Source organism: Dermacentor silvarum, chromosome 1, assembly GCF_013339745.2.
Source record: "Dermacentor silvarum isolate Dsil-2018 chromosome 1, BIME_Dsil_1.4, whole genome shotgun sequence".
Lineage (NCBI taxonomy): Eukaryota > Metazoa > Arthropoda > Arachnida > Ixodida > Ixodidae > Dermacentor > Dermacentor silvarum.
The window spans coordinates 298,440,333-298,456,077 of NC_051154.1; the positions used below are offsets into that span (position 1 = coordinate 298,440,333).

Genomic DNA, 15,745 nt, shown 5'->3' on the forward strand with positions numbered 1-15,745 from the left:
ACGGTCGGCGTCGTACTGGGGACAGACACTTGTGTTCAATCGTTTCTGTAGTTTCACAAGAGTCGCACATGCGCGTATCCCCCATTGCAATGCGGAGTGAGTAGGCTTTGGTATATGTCACCCCGAGACTGAGGTGGCACGAAGTCTCTCAAGTTCAATGTAGAAATCCGTTCGGTTTGACGACCGCGATAATGAATACTTGGCAGTTTTCATTGCTTCTGCGATTGTATCGTCTACGTTGCCGGCGAAATTCCCCCGACAGGCTTCTTTCATAAGCGACGTAAACATAGTCAAGTCGGTTCCCGTCAAGAAACCACGGGAGAAAGACAGAGTGAGTTCATTCATCTTTAAGTAGGTGGGAATGTGATCACTCCCACGAGTCTCAATGTCGCAAAACCATTTAACTTGTGATGTGAAGCTTCGTGACACTAAAGTCAAGTCGGAGATGGATCGAATACTATGGTCTTAGTTTAAGCCAACAAGATATGTTGGCAAAAGTGGAAGCGATGGGTCATTTTTTATTTTAATTTATTTATTATATACTGCAGGCCCTGAGGCCCAAACAGGGTAGGCAAGGGAAAAAAAGTACGTCTATGCAGCAGGATAGGCAATATAAATAACACACACAAGATTTTAAGCAGGTTCGTCAATGTGAATATTTGGGACATTTTTTAGTCTGTTCCACTCTGTTATAGTTCTAGGGGGGGAAAGGAGCTCTTAAACGTATCGGTTCTTACGAAGTACGGCGTTAGGGAATGCGGCTTCACCTGTCGTGTTAGTCTAGTTGCTAGTGGTGACAGGTACTCGATAGGGTCTATTGCAAGCTTTTTAGAGAGTAGGAGGGACATAAATTAAATTCGCCGAGATTTTCGGCGTAAGTAGAGGGGTTCAGTAGCGTTATCTTTTATTAGTTGGGAAGGGGAATCATGCCGAGAGTACTTTGAGTAAGTGAATCTCACGACTTTTCTCTGTATTCGCTCAACTGTCAATACTGTCAACTTCAATACTGTCATCAGTATACGGGTCCGAAACAAAACATGCGTATTGAAGTGCGGGTCTGATCATAGTCCTGTAACTGATTAGTTTAGTGCATCAAGGGGCGTTGCGTAGCTTCTGTCTCAGGAAGCATAGTTTTAGAAAGGCCGACGTGCATATTTTATCATTTTGCATGCTCCATGATAGGTTATAAGTGATAGTAACTCCCAGGTATTTGTGGCTTGAAACTTCTTGTAAGAGGGAAGAACCGAGAGTGTAAGAGTTAAGAGATGGTAGTTTTATTTTACGCGTGACACGAAGAAGGACACTTTTTTTTTTCCGCGTTATTAACCACTCCCCATATTTTGCACCAACCGAGTATATTATTTAGGCAAGCGTTAAGTTCAACTTGATCGTTTCTAGTACAGATCTCGCGGTACGAAACAGTCGTCAGCAAATAAACGTATCTTAGTGCAACAGTCTATATCGGTAATATATAATAAGTACAGTAGGGGAACCAGGACACTCCCCTAAGGTATCCCAGACGTGACTGCAAAGACAGTCCGAGTGTTGTGCATCCATTTCCACAAACTGTTTTCTTTTAAGTATGCAGCGATCCATGATAATGTTTCTGAGAAGGCAAAATTTCTGAGTTTAAATATTAAACGGTCGTGATGTACAAGCTCGAATGCTTTGCTAAAATATAAAAAAAAATCATATCTATCTCGCCATTTTTATCCAGAAATGATGCTAGTGTATGGACAATTGTGATTTAATGGGTAACTGTTGAGTGGTCTTTTCTGAACACGTGCTTGAATTTTGTTCGGGAGGAATGCTCGTCCAGGAATTCATTACTTTTCTTTGATACTATGCGCTCCAATAGTTTACAACATGATGATAACAATGAAATTGGGTGGTAATTACTAATAATTAGTCTGTCCCCCTTTTTTTTTTTTAAACGGGAACTACTCGGGCTGTCCTCCAGTCGTCGGGAAGTTTTCCAGTCGACAGCGAGACATGAAAAATTATTAAAATTTACCAATTGACTCAGCGTAATGCCGCAGGAACACGTTTGGGATATTGAAGGGGTCACAAAATTTTTGGCTTTCTAAGTTTAGTAGAAGGAAAAGCACCTAAGCATACGAGATAAAATTTACTGGTGGTAATTAAGGGGCAGGGTTCTTCGATGGACACACAGACACTGGGGCTTGAAAACACGCTATGAAGATAATGATTCAAATGTACAGCAGTTTCTTTCGTATTTGTTATGCTACCAACTGCGACCTGCTAAACAGGTTTCTTTGCGTCTTTAACGTCGTTCCAGAATTTGGCTAGATCATTTTTCATGAAGATAGCCAGCATAAATTAGAAATAGAAGTTTTTTTGTTTGTTTGTTTGTTGTTGTTTTTCTTTTTTTTTTTTTTGTCACGCAGCTCACGTGCGAGCCGCTGCAGCAATTCGCGATTACGAGTCAAACGGACATGATTCTTTTTTTTTAATCGCTTCATTTTACGTTTCAGCTGTATGAAGCTGCCCGACATCCCAGGCGTTTTCTTGGGAATTCTTTTTTGCATATCCACCACGACATTATGAATGCCATTGCTGGTATATCTCTTTGAACCTGTTCCAAAGAACGCCGACGTCAGTTTCACTAAAATCAATAACGCAGATTTCTGAGTGTTCTATAATGCACTCATCGTTGGCGCGCGAATAATTTTTGATGGAACGCAATGGAGATTTTGGGACGGCACATGGCGGTAGTACTGGGAAGGATACCTTGACAAAATTGGGGTCGGATAACCTTTGCTATATGGACACATTAGGGCAGTAAAATTTTCGGGGAAGAAATACTAGGTCCAGAATGGAGCAGCAAGTTCCTTGATCGAGCGTCGGTTTTTGTACAACTTGAATTAGGTTATGGACAAGCATAATATTAAACATAATGTTAACATATAATATTCCTGCTGCTGTTCGGCCAAGCCTACAGACGATCCCACCGGACACTTGGCAAGTTAAGGTCGCCAGCAATTACATAAGGTTACACTGTTGATAAGCAGTCATGTGCGCTGCAAGTTTGTTCAGGAAGTCGGGTGAGGCGTCGGGAGGCCTGCACACAAAGTACAAAAGTACGACCCCAGCGGGACAGCTTCATGCATAGGCATTCAAGAAAAATAACGGATGACAATCCTTAGAACTCTGTCAGGGTTTTTGCTGTTGACAGGCAGCGTAATGGGCGAGCAGGTTTTGGGGGCGGATGGCCATGTATCGGAGATGACTGGTGAGGCCATCGCCTAACATGTTTTTCTTGCGGCCTATTCCTCACTTCGGTCTGCGTGCGGCGTAGATCCTTTGTGAGAGCATGTCTGAGGGCACTTATGTCGCTACCTGTAAGCGCGTAGTCACGTGGTACTTTTTGAAACCTCGCACGCTTTCTTCGCAGCCCGGAAAAATTAAAACCACAGCGGCTATCACCACGGAAAGAAATTATTTTTATATTTTTCAATAGGCTGTAGAAGTTCTACACTGAAGATTTTGCGTTTAAATCAATGCTTTGAAAGTTGGTAAATTAGTTGTTTTCAAATTAATTACCTGATCGTAATAAAACAAAAAGCACCGAGTTTCTCAAGAGGAGATCGAACAATACAAAGTTGGTTGTGTTCTCGTAACTCACAAGTGGATTTGGCACGACTTAGGAGAAATAGACCTATTGACGGTTTTTGCGGAGCAGTTCGTCCTAGAGAAACGAAATGGCGCTTTCGGCGGCGCTGCACGTAGCCTCAGTGACAGAGCACGAATATGAAACCATTACCGCTTCTGTCTTGCTTCTGTGCGATCAGCTGCCGGAAATGCCACTGAGTTTTCGCTCACGCACTGTGCTCCAATCATGATGCATTGAGACATGTGGATTGAAGACGTGTGCAGCAGTTGGCTGCAGGAATGGTGACCGGCATATTAAGGAATCGAATGAATCTGTGTGGCCAAGTTCGCGGACCGCTGCTGCGACTGTCCGTACGTGTTACCGGCACTTCGAGATGCACGGCTTTCCTCGAGGATATAGAAATTCGCTCATCTGCCACCGTTGTATCGCTAACCTTCAAAGATAGGGCTTCAGCACCGGAACGTCGGCAAGAGTGAGTACCGTTCGTTAAACAATGACAAAGGGAGTAGCGCCGCTTCCTGTCATGGAAAGTTTCGCGCACAGTATCTACACACATCTGCCCAAACTGGCAAGGAAACTTACGCCCGCTCTTTCACCAACGTGTCAAGAATATGTGAAGGGGCACACATTTGAACATATGTGCACTATATACGCACAATAATGACGGACTACACCGATAGTGCACGAATGGTCGAAGCTGAACGTTTCATGACGGTAAAAGAGAGTAAGCCAGTTACTAGCGGAAATACATTTTTGCTACGAGATATTACAATGTACAAAACAGCTACGTTTCAAGCTTTGTGCGCAGCAAGAACAAATCTATCGGAACTGAGCACACCCGCGAGTGATTAGGCAGAAAATAATATGATAGTGACCGCGTCGAGGGACTTTACTGAGTCAGAAACGTGATAAGCCGCTGCTTAAAAATATTTGCCAAATAAAGAACGAAGACCAAAACAACATAATCCTGATTTAATTGATGAGCGGGAAGTTTGGATAGCTTCGAATACATATTTAGCACCGCTTTTAGAACAAGCACCATATGCGCTGCTCACGTCGTTTGGACACCGCTTAATCAGCTCCGAAAGCGATTTTGCATGTCCTCTGAAACTGTGGCCAAAGCTTCATGTCGTACAGCCATTCACCGTTTACGATGTCCCGAAACAGAGATTTGCTAAGCCGCACCGGCGTCATACACATCCGTTGTAAACACGGAGGCAACGGAGGCAGTTGAGGCAAGCAATGGAAGCGTGACCACGTGATCAAACATGGCAGCGCTTACGGGATCGCCGCGAAAAGGGTCAATAAGTCGATTCGTCGTATGCGTGCAGTGTGGGAGGCGACTGCCAACCTTCTCTCCAGCCAACGGAACCCTCTCCCACAGCCGCCAGAGTGGGCGAGGGTAAAGAGGATCTTTCCGGAGCGTCGATTTAAATGGGCAATAAAGGAAACTATTATGTTGAGCTAGATTGAAAGATTAGGTATGTGTAATAACAAAATTGCCATTCATAGCGAAAATGGAGATTTCGTATGAGGGAGAGAAATGACGAGAACGTACACTCGGAGTGGTGCCACTTGTGGAATATGGTACCGCTCACGTGACGTCAGCACTGACGGACTCACAGAGGGCGGTATAGAGGGAGTTCACGTGGATATAAGACGTCAACTCTTCCGTATTGGCGCGAACAGTTCAAGTTGAGGAACAGCAGCAGGACCTTCTGTGGCTACTTTCTACGCATCAACGTAAAACTTTCTATGGTCAACATAAAACGATGATAGACTTGCAGACGAATAAGCTGTCGATCTAGCACGACTTAATATTTTTCATTTAGGGTTCCTTTAAAAATATTAAGCATGCTCAAAAGCAATAATGTAGTACTTACCACTGTTTGACTTCTTTCTCGGAAACTGCAAAGAGAGAGAGAAAGAAAAACCAGTGTTAGACGACACTTTTAGGCAATACGAAAAAAAAAGCCCGAAAAACAAAAGTATTGAATGCTTGTAGTCCACACATACCGCTTGGGATATTATAGTTAAATCTTGATAACAGGTGGCTGAGAGTACGTGTAGTCCGACCGTAGCGCACGTGCATCATTTTTGCGATAACATATGAGAACAGAAATTGGACACATGTTACGGGCGTTATTTGTTCAGAGTGCGGCGTCAAATTGCCGCGATAACGGTTTCCAAACACGCTGTGCTTCCTAAAGAGCCATTTAAGTGGCAGAATGACGCCAGCATTCAAAATGCCATCGAAAGAAGGAAGACAATAAAGTCTCGTAGTTGGCTGACACTCTCGTTTCACTTCAGGTTGACAACTTACGCAACCACACGGCGTTCCCTTGACGGTAAACCAAATCCTCTCTTCTAGGCGTGGAGGAAGGGAAATCGTCACGACACGTGGAGGGATGCATACACAACCTCTTGTTTCGAATTATCCCGCTGAATTCAGTTGCGATACAGTACATCCCAAAATACACACGTCGATCACTTGTGCCCGCTAGTTTGACGGAAGAAGAAAACTATCAAATGTAATAGCACCTGAGTGCGGCGTTCATAGTAAAACTGCCAAGACAGGCATTAAAAATAGTCATTCAGAAACAGTAAGCCATCACCTACAGTATGTGTGCGCGTTATATTGAAACCCTACATTTAAGATTTTTGCTGCGTATCAAATCAATAATCTGGCTGCATGGTATATGCCGTTAGACATAACGATATGTCATATATTGGAGTCTGCGACGCTGCGCTGAGATTCAGCGGTGCCACCTCCAGACTCTTGTCAGGAGATGGCAATCAGGAGTACTGAAGAGAACAAGCTTGCTTCTTTAATTTTTTCGATTGAATGGAAGCGACAAACTGGTCATTGCAAATAATAATACGACCAGCAAACCGAAAAAAAGAACTGTTTCTCTCCACGGGAAGTTAAGTGCGCTTTCCAATGTTCTCCGGGCGATCATCTCAAACAACATTCAATGCACTGCCAGTGCGTTGTACCTCGAACTTTTAGCGTTATATTTATAAGACACCGAATGTGCATTTCACTTTGTAATACTACGAGTAATAAAGACGAAAGAAGAAGATAAGAAATAAGAACCAACACAGCGGCACAACTCAACAGGTACAATCTTTTCGGCAACACCGACTCAACTTTAGAACTTCCCGGAGCTCACTTTGTTTTGCTTATGACGCTTGTTAAGTCGTAAACTCGGATAACGTTAAACCATGCTTTAAATCCACAAAGATAAAAAAGCAATAACGAAAGGGGGAGGGGGGCTGTCGGTAAACAGATCTGCGGAAGGCTTGTTCACTGGATACACACGAGAGGTACACCGGCTTGCAAGGACTCGAGAGGAAAATGTTAAACCAAAAACTATATATAAAATGAAAATTAAAAACAAAAACAAAACAAAAAAACATTGTTTATAGCGTCAACCGACGCAAGGTTTAGAAGGGCTTTCTTTACGAGCCCGTGTAGACTGCACCGCCCGCGGTGCAGCACAGCGACAACATGGGAGAGCACTGTACTGCATGTTTCCTCATTAAAACCTCGCTGCGTCGCGGAAGTTCGAGGCAGCGCAGACACTAACGCCAAAACAGGGTTTTCTCAATAATTTCTGAAGAAAGGTATTGAAGGACCCTGGCCAAAGATTGAAAGATGCTGGATCCTTAAGACACGGCCAACGTTCATGGTACGGTGAATTGGGATACGCCCAAAATTGCCTCCTTCGAGTTACCGACCAACCGCGTACTAACCCTATACGCGTGCTAACCACCACGACTTTGCGTGTCCGTTCGTCACCGCCACTCCTGATGGTGGATGCAGCTTCGTCAACGCTGCATCGTAGTGACGAGAGAGATCGCGGAGAAAGCGCGCTCCGAAAGAGCAACGACTACAAAGAGGCGGTGAACGGAAGCGCCGCCGTCGGGAAGTCGAAAAAAAAGGCTGTGAATAAAGACAGAACTCTGTAGAAACTACACGAGCGTGAATATCCTGCAACACAGCGAAGCGTCTAGAGAAGGGACCGCCCATGCTGTTCCCCAATTCTCGTAGCAGAGGGCGGGCCGTTGCTGTATTTGAGAGCCGAACGTAAAAACGAAGGATGTACACGGAGAAGGAGCTGCTTACCTTTCGCCTGCCTTTTTCTTTTTTTGGCTTTCGAGACCGTCATAGGCTCAAGTTTAACTGTAACACGCAAGGCTCTGACGTAAAAACCTTGTTCACTCTGAACACGGTGAACGAGGCTTCTGCGTTTGGAAGCCGAAACGTGCTTCCAAACACTTTTGATCACTTCCCTTAGTCGACGTTCCGTCTTTCCTTTTCTTAGTATGAGTTTATTATCGGACCAGACGAGGTGTCATCTAATTATCGATTTTTTGTGAGTAGCCCTTTAATTAAGTATCCAACCAAATGAAACGGAATGGATAAAGAATACGCTTTTTTTATTATTCTGAATCTGGCCAGAAGTCCATACTAGAGACTGGTTCATGTCAAGGGAAAGAAGGACGCCGACAAAAAGCTGAGGTTAATAAATATCAGATCTTTCGGCTTCCATACGGAAGCATTGTTCACAAAATATAAATTAATTTTATCGACCTCTAATACTTGTTAACCAGACCTTTTTTGCTCGGCGTTATTCCCTTACTTTTGACATTAATTCAATTCCCGAGAGGATGAAACGACCTCAAATCATCGTCTTCAAGTTAAGTGGAAAATCTTAGACGAAGTCGCCACCGCACCCGGAGATTGAATACAAGCCGGTGCTGATGGGTGAGACAGTGGTATGTGGCCGCAGCTAGCAGAAAACAGTACAGTGGCAGTTTCTTCCGAATAGCTTCTGGCTAGTGTTACAGACCGCTATCCTTGAAGCCAAAATTGTACAATCGTTGGATTCTACCGGTACTAAGATATGTGGCAGAAGCTTGAGGTTAACAAAGCCTGCGAATAATCAAAGGACCACGCAACGAGCTATGGAACGAAAAATGTTAGGCGCAACGCTAAGGGACTTAAGGGACAGGAAGAGAGCGGTCGGGATTAGAGAGTGAAAGGGTTTAGCCGATATTCTATTTAACATTAGGAGGAATAAATTGAGTTGAGCATGCCATATAATGCGTAGGGTAGATAACCGGTGGACCATTAGAGTTGCAGAATGGGTGTCAATAGAAGGTAAGGGCAGTCAAAGACGACAGAGAACTAGGTGGGGTGATGAAATTAAGAAGTTCGCAGGGATATGATGGGGTCAGCTACAGGGGTAATGGGAGATCGCTGGGAGAGGCATTAGTCCCGCAGAGGGCATAAAATTAGGCAGCTGCTGCTGCTGATGATGATGATGACTGTTAAAGACACGTGACAAGGGAACAAAAACCGCATTAACGACGAGGGGCACTACAGGGTTAAAACGTCGCTCTTGGCATTGCATATGGTTTTCAAACAACCGCTTAAACGGGGTAACCGGTAAAGCCGATTGGGTGGAGGCTTATCCGCCGTGCCGACCATGCGAACAAAGCAGCGGTGCAGAAATGGAACTAGGAGTAAAACGTTTCGCAACAGAGACCGGAAAGAAACGAAAAGCTTCTCAAAAACTATGAGATGCATAGGGAAGCGTCACGGGCTTCCAGAAATGAAGACTTCAAACAAACAAAAATTGAGACAAGCCACTTTAGTCGAATACGATACGCATAAAAAGGCGGGCATTTCTCGAAGCAGTTTCGCAACAGTCGGAGGCACATTGAGAAGAAGGAAGTTGTCAAAACATTCCCAGCTCGTTTAAAGCCTCTTAAAAGGTACATAAGAAAAACAAAAAAAAAACGAAGAATTGTGGTAGGCGACAGAGCAGAGACGACTTTAAAGGCTTCGGCGCCGCGAAGACAGGGAAGGCGCTCCTCGACAAGCGAGCCATCTCATTCCTGACATTTAAACATTGCATAATGCAGCGGTAACAGTTGAAGATTGTTTTGAACTCTTTAAAACAAACAAACAAGTGATATAGCAATAAAAGCAGGTACTCACGTCAATCGGCATAGAATAAATTATTTTCTACTAAGATATAGATAGAAAGGAAACGCGCTTCTTTTTGTCCATCCTTACTAGACCGCTGCAGTTCTGTGCAATCGATTTCTTACGTTCTCGTATAAGCGGCATGTATATCGGGATGTCAGCGCTACGTTCGTTACCTACATAGCCAACGGGTTAGTTTTTGTTGCTACTGTGTCAATGACAAAAATAGAAAATTATACGCACTCAGTGCGGTCTGGCTAGCGGTTGTCAGTCACGTAATTCCACATGTTAAGCGTGCCACAGACCAGAAAGGCTGAAGCTGCTGAAAATCGCATTTGTTGGGCACAAGTGCAAACTGACTGAATGAAACTAACAAACGAAAACAAATCCCCATGCCCATTGTCCCACTGAAAAAAAATCTTAAGGCGCCTCTTTCGCGCGAATAAATATTTCTGCTGGAGCCCTAATTCACTTGCGCAGACAGGGCTGCCTGATGTCGTGGCTACATCGACACGCTAAGCTGCGTTCTTGCAATCGCGGAATCGAAGCCTGTCACTGCTCAGGGCACGTCCGCTTACCCTCGTATTCTAAAACAATCACGGACTCTAAGCTCTTCCTCCACTTCATCGAGCTGATCACAGTGCCGCCCCTATAGACTGAAGAAGACAGTACGCTTCTCACGATTTACCTTGGAGTGCGAATGAAGCGCATTGGCCACTTCTGTCGAGGGGTGGCGCATCCAGCAACTCTGTTGAGTCGAGATGGAGTGATGAGTTGAGGGACGTTCTAGAACACGGTGATTAGTACATATCTCGACACTTGCCCTAAAACATTATTCGCTCTGAAAATCAATATATAAGTTCTGGGGTCTTACGTGCCAGAACAACGATCTGATTACAGTAGTGAAGGACTCGGCATTCATTTTGACCTGCTGACGATCTTTAACGCACACCCAATGCACCGTACGCTAGCATTTTTGCATTTCGACCCAACAACGTGATGCGGCTGCCACGGCCTGGATCGATCCCGCGACCTCGAGTTCTGCAGCGCTACGCCGTAGCCACTAAGCTGTACGACGGTGGTTCCCAACATCGGAGTCACGCAAGGCATAAAGAAGGATTTACAGAGAAAATGATACCGTTACCGCAAACACATCTTACCGCCACAGCGCTGGAGTGAATTGATTACCTACACCCCATCCCTGAGAACTTACAACGAGCATGATGGCGCCATCTGGTTGAGCACATCGGAAAGAATCGTGATCTGCATGACACCACCATTGTGTAGACACCAGACACAAGCCAAAATAAATGTTTACGCGTCTCTCTCTCTCTTTGGGGACGATTATATTGAAACGGGCGTTAGCTTAAGAACGCGCGGAATGGTTGGACAGTTAGCATCAGGCTGACATATAGAGAAGTGCAAATTGCATCGCAAAGTTCACGAAGGCAAATTTGATAGATGGCGTCGCATTCACGGTTACGCTACTTCTTGAAGCGTCTCAGTGACGACTAACAAAATGCACGACTCCGGGAAAGGTCCCCGTGTAACTGCTACTGCATTTAAGGTTAGCATTATAACGTTACTTTGTAGTTGAATCGCGGAAATTCCGCGGACGGCCGAGGGATCGAACGCTTGCCCTAGGTGTTTTTCTGTCGGTGGTTGCCGCTGCAAATCGTATACCTTATGGAACATGTCGAGCTCGCACGCATGTGCAAGACACTTCGCCGGACAAACAGGCAAGGAATGAAACCATTGAATAGCGTTTATCGAAGCAGTCGGGCTTCTTGCTTTCATTACAGAAACAAGTCCTCAGGCCACGTATACGGAGCACTAATGCGAAGATTATAATATGAAGACTTGTTGCCACCACCGGATTGCGTACAATGAGAGAAAGAACAAAAAAGAAACATGGGTAAAATACGCACACAGACATACGACGTGAGTGCTCATGTATGTTTAGATGCATTTGAACGCTCCACTGAGTTTCGAGACAGAATGCGCAGAGGATTGAAATGTTTTCGGTGTCGCGCACGCAAGGAACATGTGCCGGATTGCTGCAGACATAGCCGCCCGGTATATAGTCTCAGGCACTCGCATCAACAAGTATGAAAAAAAAGGGTTATAGGGCAGGGGCGCCGCGGGTGTATGGACACTACTCGAATCAGTGGTAAAGATGTGAGCGCATATGCACTCGCATGAATGGATGCGGACGTATGCTACAACATTCCTAGACGTATTCGGCCGTGAGATGAAGTTGAGTACGTCTTCCAGCATGGTGAAATTTGCGCGTCTATGGATGGTTCGCACTGAATTAAGTAATCCTAGCCGCCTTGTTGGAGCACCAGTACGATGACAAGCTGCGTCTGTTGTGTTCTCACGCGCTGATGTTTACCAGTTGTAGCGTGCTTCTGGCGCAGACGCCAGCCCCGTTACTATCCCGTCTCTTAATATGCTACACTGCCATCATCCTAGCCGCCATGTTGGAGTGTCAACACGGTGAGAAGCTGCATCCTTCACGTCACGTGCAAGCTATCTATACTCCGTGTCACCGATTAGGCGCAGGGCATCGAAGGCGATGGCTCGCGTCAGCCGATCAGTAACGACAGCCAGCTGCGTGTTATGGACAATGTAGGACAGCCTCGCCCATTGTGCACCACTTGTCCTTTCGTGAAGCTCCCGCAGTCAACAGGCGTCGCGCCGGAAGATCAGCGGCGGACAATGGGGGAGCGCTTCTTCTGGCTCTCTGTTCTAACTAACTTAACTTGTGAGGTTTTACGGGCTAAATCCCGATAGGATTATGAGGCACGCCGTAGGGGGGACTCCTGATAATTTTGACCACCTGGCGATCCTTAACGTGCACCCAATACACGGTACGCGGGCATTTTTGCATTTCGCCCCCCATCTAAATGCGGCCGCCGCTGCCGGAACTTGATCCCGCCACCTCGTGCTTAACAGAGTAACGCCAGAGCCACGAAGCAACCACGGCGGGTCTGGTTCTCTGTTCTAGTCGGATGGCGCGACCAATAGTTATTTCTTTGAACTGCACGGAGTCGGTGAGATGGAGGCAACGCGAATAGCATTCGCAGCTGAAGCGCACGAATAAAGATCGCTGGTTTTCAGAATTCAAGTGAAGAAGAAACGCTCGACGACTAGCTTTTCTGGCTACGCGCGGAATGGTTGGACAGTAAACTGACAAAACTTGGTAGAACGACAGTGGGAAAGGAGGTTGGCTTTTTGACGATTCTCACGCCTGCATACGCAGCTGCCGCAACGTGCTCGATGAGAAACTTCCACTGTCGTCTTGCGTTAAGTAGAGAAGGAAAACAGCAATAAAGAAAACAAAAAGGGCCGGATCGTTTACGAGCCGCAAGGTTTTATGACGCGAACGACAAACCCTGCTTCATACTTTTTTTCGAGAGCGGCGTCCAAGAAGGCCGCGCCAATGATGCGAATGTAGAAACCTAAAGCATCGCCTCGTTTCATGGATCCGGTCCTCTTACTCTTCCTGCATCCCTTGTTGAACCGGACTCAAAATTGTTCGCTCAAGTTGCGTCTTGGCTAATGCGATAAATAGCAAAGTCTAACCAAAATAAAATACAAATACCCACCAATCCTTCGCAATCCGAAATGGGCTACAGTTGCAGCGAGGTCCTGCCGTAACGGCCTGAACGTTTTGCCTGCCGCTTCGACATAATCGCATTTACGAGTAGCTGCTTTCTGTTTGGTCTGTGGCCAAAACAAGTGCACGCGGCTGGTAGAGAACGGACGCGGGTAGCGCTTGTGCAAACAAGGCAACTGCACAGCGACTACTTCCACAGCAGAGGAGCAAAGGCCTTGAACCGGCAGAAGGATGTGTGGTATTTCGCGTCGAAGGACGAGCATGACACTTATACTAGGAAAAGACGGAATCCTCTTATTTGTGTAACAATGTAACCAGGGACCGAATGACCATTCGGTAGACCGGCTTCAGAAAGGTGAAGGTAGGCACAGGGGTGTCGCGAAACAATAAAGCAAGCTCAGACAGGTGGAGATGAAGACCGGCACAGTTCCACTGCAGAATAAGTCTTAGTGTGGCGTCAATCTACGTACATTAGTCCCCGAGAGAAGTTGCGCATGAAATATTTGTTCGAAGATATCTATACAGAAGAGAAAAGTTCCCGTATGCCTGATTGGTTTCAGACAGCGACTGTGCGCCCAAGACAGTGTATTAGATCTCATCAGCCATAATTAATTATGGGGTTTTACGTGCCAAAACTACGATCTGATTATGAGGCACGCAGTAGTGGGGGACTCCGGAAATTTGGACCAGCTGGGGTTCTTTAACGTTTCACCCCCATCACCCCCATCGTTTCACCCCCATCATTTCACCCCCATCGACATGCGGCCGCCGTGGCCGGGATTCGATCCCGCAACCTTGTGCTCAGCAGCCCAACGCCATAGCCACAGAGCAACCATGGCGGGTGTTCATCAGCCATATTGATTATCACGAATAAGATGGCCTTTCAACGCTGGCAGTTTTCATGTACATTTGCACGGCCTATGACTATAATCTATAATCATCCAGCTGCGATCTATGAACATCATGGGCAACATCTTACGCTTCATACATGCCTTTTATACGACTCGTATACACGATTGCATACCTTCTTATTCGTGTCCGTCTTGGAAACACTCTTAGCGAGGAGAGACGCGTTTCTCGCAGTGTCCCGAAGTGGTGTCTCCTCTCTCCCCTGCTGTTTAGCATTGCTTTGGTACCTCTCACAAATGCAGTCGTGGTGTGGGGGCACGCCGCTCAGAATGTCAATAGAAGTGGACGTTATTTGTACTTGGGTCTCGGCATACAGTCACAAGCGTCTGTCACATATTTCTTCTATACAAAGAGCAATTTATTCTATCCAGCAGCAGAGAAATGATCTTTTATGCTCTTTCCTGAGCTAAGACGGAAGGCTGCGCAGCTGCATGCAGCTGAACTTGGGAAGGGGGGGGGGGGGGGTAATTCAATTCGACGAGCTTCCGGTGTCCACTGCCTTTGCGTCATCCTGGACAGCAGGCTCTTATGGCGGCGAACTGCAGCGAATTGCAGGCATACATGCACTGGGGCTACCACCCAAGCTCGATGCTTAAAATGCACAGCGCTCAAGTGACCAACCGGACACTTCACGAACTTCCGCCGATTTATACATCAGAGACCCAATACGATCGCCTAGAGATTATACTTAAAAGAGGTCTCTGGGCGTACCACAGGTAGCCTCAAACAATAACGTTACATGCGAGGCCCAGTCCCCACCACTACGTCTCCTGGTATCCCTAGCGCTGTTTACCCAACTTCTCCAGCCGGGTGAGTTTTTCCCCGGAAAAGCCCTTCTGAGACGATTCAGCACCACACATCAATCCCACTTCCACGCTGCACTAAATATGCCAGGCGTCCTCGATCTCAAGAGTCCGAAACGAAGGCAAAAAAATCATCCACCCTGGATGCTTGAGTACGTCATATGCGACCTTAATATTCCTGGATTGCAGTCGAAGAGGTTGCCTTCTTAAAGCTTTCGAGGCCCGCCGTCTGGCGCTAGAACACTTTCCCGCAAATAATGCCAACTACCTATATGTATACAAGGACGGATCGGTCAGCGTGGACTCTGAGGGCAGTGCGGCTGCATATTGGATACCGTATTTCGGTACTGCCTGATCTGGCCGTTTGGACCACCCAGTCTTTTTCGTTATAGCAGAAAGCGCCGCTATTGCTGCACCCCTTAGCAAACTGAAAAACGGACCCATCTCGAAAGCCGCCATATTCTCGGACTCGAAGTGTGCAATTCGGCAACTATCTCGTGGCGTGCCTCCATACAAATTCTGTCGTAAATCACTGGCATCAGTTAAAGAAATCACCAAAAAAATAAGGGACCAAGATAAAGTTTCAGTGGATGCCTTCACATGTTAGCGTCTCTGGCAACGAAATGGCAGATGTCCTTGCCAATAAAGCACTTTCAGGGATGCCTCCCGCTCCCATGTGTAGGGTAGCAAACCGGCTGTGCTGAACTGGTTAACCTCCCTGCCTTTCCTTCTTCACTCTTTCCTTCCTTCGTTCAGGGATGTCAACAGTGAGAGCTCAG

At 46.1% G+C, this 15,745-nt stretch overlaps 1 protein-coding gene across 1 annotated transcript in view; it reads right to left on the reverse strand.

Moving 5' to 3' along the window:
* LOC119437246 (frequenin-1) overlaps nt 1–15,745 on the reverse strand; it is a 283,411-nt gene that overhangs the window by 102,445 nt on the left and 165,221 nt on the right. Inside the window, exon 2 of the mRNA XM_037704287.2 lies at nt 5,518–5,542. Within this exon, the coding sequence (XP_037560215.1) occupies nt 5,518–5,542 (25 nt within the window). The remainder of the gene's footprint in view (nt 1–5,517; nt 5,543–15,745) is intronic.